Below are 12,141 nucleotides of genomic sequence, written 5' to 3' on the forward strand. Positions count from 1 at the left end.
CATAGGAAGATATCTTGTGGGGATGGTGAAACACAATTCCTGGAAGGGGGGGGGGGGGGGGGGGGTATGGACACAAGCCACATTTGTATCTTTATTTATATAGAGAACAAAAAAAACCTGTGCATTTTCGTCCTCAAGTAGGGATAAATACACAGTCCCCTTCTCCTGGATCCTATGTGTCCAGTATGTAAAATCAACACTCAAAACCACAAATGTATTTAAAATAATCACATTTATATTTACAAAAAAGAGAAAATAACAATAATAACAATATTGAAGGATATCAAACGGCATCCTCCCCGTCCTCTATCTCCTCTACACTGTTTTCATCATCGTCATTGTCGAACTCTCCGTTCACCGTGATAATAAAGTCTTCTCCTTCCCTCGGCTCCGTCACGACATCGCAGCCCTCGCTGTCTTCGTCGCTGACCAGCACAGCGGTGCCATTCGTCTGGGTGTCTCCAGTAGCGGAGTCGGTGATGCTGGCGTCTCCAGACACGTTCTGATCTCTCTCCTTCTTCTTGTCACGCTTGCCTTTCTGCTCACTTCTGTAAGCTGGAATTACAGCAAAAGCTGAGAGAGTTAATCATTTTTCAATTACACAGAATTGATTTTCTCGATGGTGAACCCATCAATGCCAGAAAGTATCCTGTGTGAACTTATTATAAGAATTTAATTGCTTGAAATCTATTCTGGATATTAGAATCAATTTTCTTTTAAAGTGTCATTTTACTGAGTGAAAAAACAAAACAAAAAAACCCGGGAAAAACCCCACACACACAGTAAATGCCGGTAATTGTGACATTCAAGATAATCTTAAGAGATTTGAACGAGTTTAGAAGTACATGCAGCTTGACAGTTTTAATTGCAGGTGCTAGCACAAAAACATATCACCACACATGCAGGTTCTGTGAAGCCACACCATTGAATAGTGTAATTAATATCCAGTGCTGTTAAATATAGATTTCAAAATACCCATATAATCACCAAAAACAGATTTTTAATAAACCCAATTACATGCCGTGTAAGTCTAATGCAGACTCAGTCTTTATAATACATTTGTAATCCTTTGAGAAAAAAACTTATATGCCAGACAAAGATGCCTGTAAACAGTTAATGTCCATGTTCTTGCACTTGCAGACTATCTACTGTAATATTGTCTTGTATTGTTTTTTTCTCTCTCCCATTCATACCATTACTTTTGTTTTCCTTAAACTCTCATGGTTTTAAAGACAGAAAAAAGAAATCTGTAAACCAAGAATTTTTAATTCTTAAATTTCTTTGTATAAATGATGGATTTTTTTTTGGGGGGGGGTGGGGGGGATTTAAACCATTCAAGTAATTACTGTTATATTTTAGGTGGTGGTTTTTCTTTAAAAAAATTTTATTCAAATTAAGGAAAGTAGTTCCTGTTATATCTCACCGGTCATTTGTGTAATGTTGTTGTTCACTGTACAAACAAGAGTACTGGTGAGGTACATGATACGACCATCAGGAGTTTGATGGAAAACCATATCTATATTAATGATTATGTTACGTGTATGATTCAATTCTAATTATGAGAAAATTTTGCTGTGAAAAGCAGGTCACAGAGACCTAGTAATAGTATGCGACACACACCCATCCCAAGTTGTTCTTACATGTGAGGTTTGATGGTCCTGTATGCAAGATATGGTCCAGACAAGGATTTACTGTTATGTGCAGTAGACCGTGAAAAGTAGGTCACAGTGACCTAGTAATAGTAGGTGACACACCGCCATCCCAAGTTGGTCCTACACGTGAGGTTTGATGGTCCTGTATGCAAGATATGGTCCGGACAAGGATTTACTGTTATGTGCAGCAGACCGTGAAAAGTAGGTCACAGTGACCTAGTAATAGTAGGTGACACACCGCCATCCCAAGCTGCTCCTACATGTGAGGTTTGATGGTCCTGTATGCAAGATATGGTCCGGACAAGGATTTATTGTTATGTGCAGTAGACCATGAAAAGTAGGTCACAGTGACCTAGTAATAGTATGCGACACACCGCCATTCCAAGTTGGAGACACCATCATCCCAAGTTGTTCCTACATGTGAGGTTTGATGGTCACAGAGACCTAGTAATAGTATGCAACACACCACCATCCCAAGTTGTTCCTACATGTCAGGTTTGATGGTCCTGTATGCATCTGTACGCAAGATATGGTCCGGACAAGGATTTATGTGCAGTAGACCGTGAAAAGTAGGTCACAGTGACCTAGTAATAGTATGCGAGACACCGCCATCATAGATGCTCGTATATAAATGTGTTACCTTCTAGACAGGTTTTGAGAGGGTCACAGAACTGTTCAAACTCCATATCCTCCATCGCAGAGATCACGTCTTGGGCTGAGATTGTTTTTCTCTTGCCTTTCATCGCAAAGTTGTTGGAGCTGAAACCAACCGACAAATAATCTATTAAGTCAAAGCACAAGATATAATGTAACTGATGGATGTTGGTTTTAGAACCCCAAAATAGTAGATCAGAAAATATTTCACAGAGAGAGGGCATCAAAGCTAAAAGGGCACAAGGACGAACTGTAAAGGGTACCCCAATAAAGTTTGGCATTTCTAAATGAAAACCGTCAACAACTTATATGAAGAAAAGGCACTTGAATTATTGCATGGGAAACAGATTCCCCTTGTTCTTCTTTTACTTATAGTCAAGTATTCATATCTTTAAAGTTATGGACAGAATGATTTAGATATTGTATTGCTATGCAAGTTTCACAGATAACTAAACAATTCTAAAACATTAAATATCAGCTGCTAATCAACTTTGAAATTAATTATAACTTAATGATCAAAATTTAAAAAACAAAATGTTCCTTTGAAAGGGTGTCTCTTGACATTCCAGTGTGAGGCAGAAATTTAAAGTTTGTTTTGTTTAACGACACCACTAGAGCACATTGATTATTAATCATCGGCTATTGGATGTAAAACATTTAGTAATTTTCACATATAGCCATAGAGAGGAAACCCCGTGCATTTTTTCAATAGTAGCAAGGGATCTTTTAAATGCATCAATCCACATCATTTGATATACCAGTCGTGGTGCACAGGCTGGAAAGAGAATTAACCTAAATGGCCCACCAACGGGGATCAATCTTAAACTGACTGCGGATCGAGCAAGCACTTTACCACTGGGCTACATCGAGCCCCAAACAGGCAGAAATAAAAGTCATGATGCACACATAGTTTAAAACCCAAAATTAGCTTACCAGGATGTGGCGTATAAAATGAACACACTTGCTGCCTTTGATATGGCAAGTCTTGCTTCTTTTGATACATTCACTCCTTCAGGAATCTGTAAATAACAAACATACACAGGGATTCTAGAATGTTTATAAAAACCCACTAGTCAAAAATCATACTTTAAGTAATTATACAGTTTTATAATATAGATGTGGGGGGTGGACCTAAATAGATAGAGCTTGAAAACCCTTAGATTGCAGGACCTAAAGAGATAGATAGAGCTTGAAAACCCTTAGATGATAGGACCTAAAGAGAGAGATAGAGCTTGAAAACCCTTAGATGGCAGGACCTAAAGAGATAGAGCTTGAAAACCCTTAGATGACAGGACCTAAATAGATAGCCAGAGCTTGAAAACCCTTAGATGATAGGACCTAAAGAGATAGATAGAGCTTGAAAGCCCTTAGATGACAGGACCTAGAGATAGATAGAGCTTGAAAACTCTTAGATGATAGGACCTAAAGAGATAGATAGAGCTTGAAAACCCTTAGATGATAGGACCTAAAGAGATAGATAGAGCTTGAAAACCCTTAGATGATAGGACCTAAAGAGAGAGATAGAGCTTGAAAACTCTTAGATGATAGGACCTAAAGAGAGAGATAGAGCTTGAAAACCCTTAGATGACAGGACCTAAAGAGAGAGATAGAGCTTGAAAACCCATAGATGATAGGACCTAAAGAGAGAGATAGAGCTTGAAAACCCTTAGATGATAGGACCTAAAGAGATAGATAGAGCTTGAAAACCCGTAGATGACAGGACCTAGAGATAGAGCTTGAAAACCGGTAGATGACAGGACCTAAAGAGATAGAGCTTGAAAACCCTTAGATGACAGGACCTAGAGATAGATAGAGCTTGAAAACCCTTAGATGGCAGGACCTAAAGAGACAGATAGAGCTTGAAAACCATTAGATGACAGGACCTAGAGATAGTTTGAAAACCTGTAGATGACAGGACCTAAAGAGATAGATAGAGCTTGAAAACCCTTAGATGACAGGACCTAGAGATAGATAGAGCTTGAAAACCCGTAGATGACAGGACCTAAAGAGAGAGACAGAGCTTGAAAACCCGTAGATGACAGGACACAGAGATAGATAGAGCTTGAAAACCCTTAGATGACAGGACCTAGAGATAGATAGAGCTTGACAACCCGTAGATGACAGGACCTAAAGAGAGATAGAGCTTGAAAACCCTTAGATGACAGGACCTAGAGATAGATAGAGCTTGAAAACCCTTAGATGGCAGGACCTAGAGATAGAGCTTGAAAACCCTTAGATGACAGGACCTAAAGAGATAGATAGAGCTTAAAACCCTTAGATGACAGGACCTAGAGATAGATAGAGCTTGAAAACCCTTAGATGACAGGACCTAAAGAGAGAGATAGAGCTTGAAAACCCGTAGATGACAGGACCTAAAGAGAGAGACAGAGCTTGAAAACCCGTAGATGACAGGACCTAAAGAGATAGATAGAGCTTGAAAACCCGTAGATGACAGGACCTAAAGAGATAGAGCTTGAAAACCCTTAGATGATAGGACCTAAAGAGATAGAGCTTGAAAACCCTTAGATGACAGGACCTAGAGATAGATAGAGCTTGAAAACCCTTAGATGGCAGGACCTAAAGAGATAGATAGAGCTTGAAAACCATTAGATGACAGGACCTAGAGATAGTTTGAAAACCTGTAGATGACAGGACCTAAAGAGATAGATAAGAGCTTGAAAACCCTTAGATGACAGGACCTAGAGATAGATAGAGCTTGGAAACCCGTAGATGACAGGACCTAAAGAGAGAGACAGAGCTTGAAAACCCGTAGATGACAGGACACAGAGATATATAGAGCTTGAAAACCCTTAGATGACAGGACCTAGAGACAGATAGAGCTTGAAAACCCGTAGATGACAGGACCTAAAGAGATAGAGCTTGAAAACCCTTAGATGACAGGACCTAGAGATAGATAGAGCTTGAAAACCCTTAGATGACAGGACCTAGAGATAGATAGAGCTTGAAAACCCTTAGATGACAGGACCTAGAGATAGATAGAGCTTGAAAACTGTAGATGACAGGACCTAGAGATAGATAGAGCTTGAAAACCCTTAGATGACAGGACCTAAAGAGAGAGATAGAGCTTGAAAACCCGTAGATGACAGGACCTAGAGACAGAGATAGAGCTTGAAAACCCTTAGATGACAGGACCTAGAGAGAGATAGAGCTTGAAAACCCTTAGATGACAGGACCTAAAGAGAGAGATAGAGCTTGAAAACCCTTAGATGACAGGACCTAGAGAGAGATAGAGCTTGAAAACCCGTAGATGACCTAAAGAGAGAGATAGAGCTTGAAAACCCGTAGATGACAGGACCTAAAGAGAGAGATAGAGCTTGAAAACCCGTAGATGACAGGACCTAAAGAGAGAGATAGAGCTTGAAAACCCGTAGATGACAGGACCTAAAGAGAGAGATAGAGCTTGAAAACCCGTAGATGACAGGACCTAAAGACAGAGATAGAGCTTGAAAACCCGTAGATGACAGGACCTAAAGAGATAGAGCTTGAAAACCCGTAGATGACAGGACCTAAAGACAGAGATAGAGCTTGAAAAAAAAAACCTTAGTTGTGAGATGTGCAGGATATTCAATTTATTATTAATTAGAAACAGTCCACTTTTTTAAGGTAATAGATCACAACGTCTGATAAGGATAACTCATTTATACTGTTCATACAGTTATGACAAAAAGAGAAAAGGGATTGAATTAAATAGTGGCTTCTGTAGCCTACACAAATGAACTCTTTTATGGAAATCAGCGAAGTCGGTAAAATTGTCTCGATTAGTTCATAACTGTTAGCCTACAAAGCTTACGTAAGGTCCCGAAAATGGCAATCATGTAATTTTATACTTTCTTTTAAAAAAAAAAAAAATTGATTGAAAAGAAATGATAATAGGTATGTACGAATAAGCCTAGGTCTTTTTTTTTTACATCTATTATTTTTCTTTTTTATCTTTAAAAAAAAAAATCAAATAAATATTTATATTTCAGCCAGAGGTTAATGAATGTGCATATGCTATTTATATATGTATATATGTACACACTATAGTAACAGTAATCAATGGTAATAGCTGACTATTTAATTTTTGTTTCGTTTGTTAGAAAGTAACAAGACCATGTGACTGGAACATGATTTGATGCGCAGTAGTCTGTGGCATACTGACCAATCAGAGCTATCGGGGTCAGATTATTTTTACTCTTGGAATTCTGCATGCACACGCTGGTCTACTTGACAACTTATTAAGTATTGATGATGGTGTCTAAAATTATGGGGACGGGGTGGTGTGTATTATCTTTATTATGGCATCCCACATTTGGAATAAAATCCTTTGCAATGACAGATTTTTTTCAGAGTTTGTGTATTTTGTTATTAACAACATTGGGGCTGTTCTAGATCAATGACGTAACGCCATCAGAGCTGTTCGTAACTTGTAGCGGTAGCTTAAATGATGTGTTGCAAAATGTTGAGGGAGGGAGATTGGTTGCGCAATTGTTGAATTAAAAATGCCACGTGAATGTCAATGTCCCAACTAACACTATTAATTGAAGTAATTGTAGGCCCACGTTTCACGAGTAAATTTTTTTTTTTAATGTTTTAATAATATGAGTCAGTAGAGCACACCTGATATTATTGGGTCGTAATTCATAAACCACCTCCTCGGAACCAGTGGGTTTTTTCCCATCCCAACTATTCTAATCATGTTCGTTGTACATAATAATCAAATTCAATACAAGTTGATTCCTATATATGTTTAGCTGCACGTCCATCAAACCATCTAACACTGAAAAGGTATATATATATAATTGTGTGCATCAAATTATCTGAATAGTACATATTGTAATTAAAAAATCAAATGGTCTGCATCAGTGTATACATGTCATAATTATATTTCTATAGTACTACTCCTGAAACTTTTTAATATACTATAACTTCATTCCTGAAAGGGAAAAGAAGTCAGACTACACTAATGAACCAAACAACATAACATTAGAAAAAAATATTATTGGTTCATTTTTGCAACATATGTCTCTACATTTACATATACCAATTACTAAATTAATAAATGCTCTATTTTCACTCGCCTTGGTATTTTGATGAGTGCGATTTTTCACTCACCTAAGTGTTTTGAGGTGTGCAATTTTTCACTCAGCTTTGTTTTTCAAAAGGCAAAGACTGACCATGGAGGTATGGCTACAGATGGGCGGTACTGAAATTTGAAGCCCTGACATACAGTATCTGTTTGGAGTATGACAATTAGAGAGTATGTGACCACTTGGTGCAAGCATTATTATATAACCACAGGGCTCTAGATTGCAACAATGCTGAAACATTAAAATGTGTGCCCAAAACAAGTAATCACACATTAAGTACAAACATGCTAACCCTAAAACATTTCACCTCAAAATCAGTGGAATGCTAAGCTATAATTAGATTACAAATAACTTGATATTATGTACCGGCCTCGGTGGTGTTGTGGTTAGGCCATCGGTCTACAGGCTGGTAGGTACTGGGTTTGGATCCCAGCCGAGGCATGAGATTTTTAATCCAGATACCGACTCCAAACCCCGAGTGAATGCTCCGCAAGGCTCAATGGGTAGGTGTAAACCACTTGTACTAAACCAGTGATCCATAACTAGTTCAACAAAGGCCATGGTTTGTGCTATCCTGCCTGTGGGAAGCACAAATAAAAGATCCCTTGCTGCTAATTGGAAAGAGTAGCCCATGTAGTGGCGACAGCAGGTTTCCTCTCAAAATCTGTGTGGTCCTTAACCATATGTCTGACGCCATATAACCGTAAATAAAATGTGTTGAGTGCATCATTAAATAAAACATTTCTTTTTTTGATATTATGTATTTTTAAATATGTACAACTCTTTATCAGCTAATATTAAGATTACTGCACTAAAAAGACCTTTGTGTGCTCAGAAGACAAAAAGCCTGTTGTACCCAAATTAGAGTGATCTAAAGGCCCGTAAAAAGAGTGTGCAATGCCAAACACTGAAACAGGTAACTGTGATTTTAAAATCAACAATATTGAATTTTTTATAATGGGGATTTAAAAATACAATCAAATTCACTAAACTGCATAAATCCTAATAGCTATGCAATGAAAATATATGCAAATAACTGGTCTACTTGATCAACCATTGTAGCCCTATATATCTCTAGGTTATAAACATCTAATTTTGGGCAACATATTTTTCATTCATATATTAAATTTAGAACTTTCAGTGATCCATTTACAATTACATGTGTCAATGTCATGGACATAACGGCACAAGCAAAAAGGAAATGGGTTATGCAAATTTTCTATTATCGGAGGTCTGAAAATGTCCATGGCAAAAAAAAACTGTTGTTGAACAAAGAAAACACCCTGAATATAGTTCAATGCAAAAAAGTGCTGTGAAGAATTAAAAACTCCACGGCATTGTTGATTGCCATAAGCAATTGCAGGGGCTAACATATATACTAACAAAAAACCTGCCACTGAACAAAAAAAACAAAAAATAATAATATCGTCCACGGCAAAGGCAGGGGCTGACATGTTATGTACTAACAGCATCTTTGATGATTCTGGCAACAACAGCATTTGGCAAATTGAGATCCTCAGGTCTCTCTGCCATCGTATATTCTCAAGATTGCTGGAAACACACGCCTACAATGAAAAATAAAAAGATACATGTATCAGCAAAATTAGTTGCGGATTCAGAATATTTTTACTCATACTGCCAACATTCACAACAACTAGCCATTTCCTTTCTCTGATGCAAAATTGTTGGGGGGGTTTTCACCAAAATTATGGTCAGCCAGAAAAAGACAGATCACCCATCGGACCAGTACTCTCATTTTGTAATTTGTCTGTCAGAATGACGTTTACTCTCATTTGGCAAGCAAGCGAATACTTTCTGCACCCCTATGCACCATAACCACACCACAGCCGTTGTCATTGTGCACTGGCTGGAATGAGAAATACCCCAACTGGCCTATCGACGTGGATTGATCCAAGACCGACCACACATCAAGTGAGTGCTTTACCACTGGGTTAAATCCTGCCCCAAATGTTTAACAACATCCCAGCATGAATAATACATGTGCTTTTGGGTGTCATACACAGGTAAACATATGAATGAAGCGATAATCAAATCAATAATAAAAATGTCAAGTTGTTGTAATTAAAGGTCTTAATAAAACACAATGTATAAAAGAGCTGTGCAAAATACAAGTTAAAGCATGCGTTGAAGTGACAGACCCTAGTTTCTAAAAACACGTTTGTCTGAGAAGTAATGGTTATTGAGATAAGCTCTAGCCTCTAGTTATTTTTAGACACTATTTCCATGTTAAAATTATCATGTTTAAAAATCACAGAATCAGATTTTAGCTTCTATAAGACTATATGAAATAACTTTATTCAAATGTATGTTGCAGGTTTGTTAAATATTTGACTACAACTTGGCAAAACATATTTTTGTCAGGTTTTTAACTTTTAACTTTACTTATTATAAAAATAACTTTCTGTTCTAATACGAACTCATGTCGTCCGTCGCATGTCCGTTCGAACTTGAGTAAGAACCCTACTAGGGCATGAGTTCCTTATTTTCCCCATAACGATTTTAAAAAAAATATTTGTTAGAATTAGTTTAAGGTTAGGCTTAGGGTTAGGGTTAGCGATAGTTATATAAAATATCTTTTAAAACAATTTGTTCTATAAAACCAACATAATGTTTATATTTCGTAATCCAGACCTAGCACTACGTCATTTGTAGTAGTGGGGAAAATACTTTAAATAGTTACCTAGTTTATATAGAATTTGTCTCAGTTGGATGATCACCTACTGAAAACAACACACTTAGCCATTGGCGCCATTAGACTGGTATTTAATTGATTACTACTACCTATTGCATTCAAAAGAAATAGCGCAACAGTTTAAACATTTTGGTTATAAATAATCAATTTCATTTTGTCCCCAAACAGTGAATCTGTTCACCCCCACCCTATATAAGTATGCCCGCTATAACTACTTTGTCAAATTTTGAATAATAAAATTTGAAAGAGAACACGTAACAGATATGTCAAGTTTACAATACCAAACACTGAAAAATATAACATGTATAAACCTATTTGCGTATTTTAATTACATTTTCATTCATTCATTTCAACTTATTTTCGTGCTTATATCTAATTAAGCTTCACGCTCTCTGCCCTGGGTTGGTAACATGTCGTTTCGCCCTTATTACTAGTTCACCCGAGTCGTTTTGAGCAGGGTCGATTCGTACCTCCAACGACTCGGTACGAATGAGATTAGGGCGAACCAACCCTGAGTGAATAGGACTAAAGGGCGAAACAATGCAGTGTTCGAAATGGTTTTAGGGCGAAACGACCCAGATTCTTTTGGGTACATACAGCTTGTTGTTACTGGGGTTTTCTTGAGAGGGGGGGGGGGGGGTAAAATAGTTGAGGGGTATTTTTAAAATATTAGGTTTTTTGTTTTGCCTGCAACTTACGCTTATGTATAGAACACTGTCTTCATTTTAACATTTAACCTTAAATAATCATCATGCAAGTCTAACATAAATATGTTTACACAGATATTTTGATGTAAATATTGGACTCGAGAACTCGAGGGTCAAACTCGACCCGGCACTTACATTAGATGATAATGAGACTAAGGACTAAAGTAAACAAGCATTATACACAGTATCGGATCCAGAAAATCCATTTGGGGGGGGGGGGGGGGGGGGGCAGTGACATGAAATGGAATGCCAAGGGAACTTTGGGGGAGATTTGGAGGGGGATCGTAAAAAAAAAAATGAAAATTAATATATAATAAATTTAGGGGGTCCCCTAGATCTGCCTCTAATACATCTTAATTCCAGCGCTGAACATGGCTGCCAAATCATGCCATTGTATTACATTCCACACATTTGACTTTTGTTTTTCCTCCATGTCTCATAGCCCTATAATGTAACCGGAGGCAAAATGGCAAAATTACGTTATCAAACAATATAATTAAATGAATTAGCTCTTCCTTTATAGGGTACTCGAGTCCTGTGATCGAGTACTCGTGGAGACCCTATCCTGGTGTTTCTAATATCACGAAATGTATTATTATTTTTTTAATCTTAAAACAACAACAACAACAACAACTCCAACAAAAACAACAACTCCAACAAAAACAAAAACAAAAACAAAAAAGTACGTACCTCGATCTCGTAAGTAATGGCCGGTTATGTATGACAGGTATTGCAACAAACTCCGGTCTATGTTTAAAGAGTATTTCACTATGTAATTGGGATCTGTAAATTAATTAGTGTCAATTGTCAAGGGTTGAAACTATAGGGTCTGCGACTTAAAAAAAAAAAAAAAAAAAAAAAAAAAAAACAACAACCAAAAAACATTAAGAAACTGATTCGTAAAAGACTCATTTTAAAAAGTTTTATTTCTCAAAGGCGATTTGGTACGTTTTATTACCAAGAATGACCTAAAACTGAGATGATCAGGTTAAAACTGCACTACTACTAAGACGGAACCATTTTCGTTGGCGAGAACGGAACCAATTTGGCTATAACTGCACCTTGGCAAAAACAGAACCTTTTTCGGCAATAACGGCTAAAACGGAAACTCTTTTTCTTTAATGTAACAGTTCAAAGATATTAAATCACACTATCAAAGGGATTTAGTTAAATGGACTACTTGCTCATGGCAGAGGTAATTGTGAGACGTTATGGCTACCACAAGTACTGGTGGTTAATTAAATTTAGACTACTTTAAAAACAACAATAAAGGAAAACTTAAAATTTTAAAAATAATAAAAGGAAAACAAATAGAAAAATAACAA

The 12,141-nt window shown here is 37.2% G+C and overlaps 1 protein-coding gene across 1 annotated transcript; it reads right to left on the reverse strand.

The window, feature by feature from the left end:
• Window positions 1-213: 213 nt before the first annotated feature.
• On the reverse strand, window positions 214-10,232 carry LOC121383327 (DNA polymerase epsilon subunit 3-like). Its single transcript, XM_041513284.1, has 5 exons — window positions 10,098-10,232; window positions 8,864-8,961; window positions 3,240-3,325; window positions 2,293-2,411; window positions 214-555 (listed from the first exon to the last, which is right to left on the reverse strand). The coding sequence occupies exons 2-5, from the start codon at window positions 8,927-8,929 to the stop codon at window positions 284-286; spliced, it is 543 nt and encodes a 180-aa protein (XP_041369218.1). The 5' UTR covers window positions 8,930-8,961; window positions 10,098-10,232; the 3' UTR covers window positions 214-283.
• Between the last annotated feature and the right edge of the window lie 1,909 nt (window positions 10,233-12,141).

The sequence above is a fragment of the Gigantopelta aegis genome, chromosome 10 (genome assembly GCF_016097555.1).
Source record: "Gigantopelta aegis isolate Gae_Host chromosome 10, Gae_host_genome, whole genome shotgun sequence".
Classification (NCBI taxonomy): domain Eukaryota; kingdom Metazoa; phylum Mollusca; class Gastropoda; order Neomphalida; family Peltospiridae; genus Gigantopelta; species Gigantopelta aegis.

Coding starts and splice junctions, on each gene's coding strand:
- LOC121383327 (XM_041513284.1), bottom strand. CDS start 8,929: ATGGCAGAGAGACCTGAGGATCTCAATTTGCCAAATGCTGTTGTTGCC. Junction 3,326..8,863: donor CCAGAATCATCAAAGATGCT/GTTAGTACATAA, acceptor TGTTATTTACAG/ATTCCTGAAGGAGTGAATGT. Junction 2,412..3,239: donor ATTTTATACGCCACATCCTG/GTAAGCTAATTT, acceptor GGTTGGTTTCAG/CTCCAACAACTTTGCGATGA.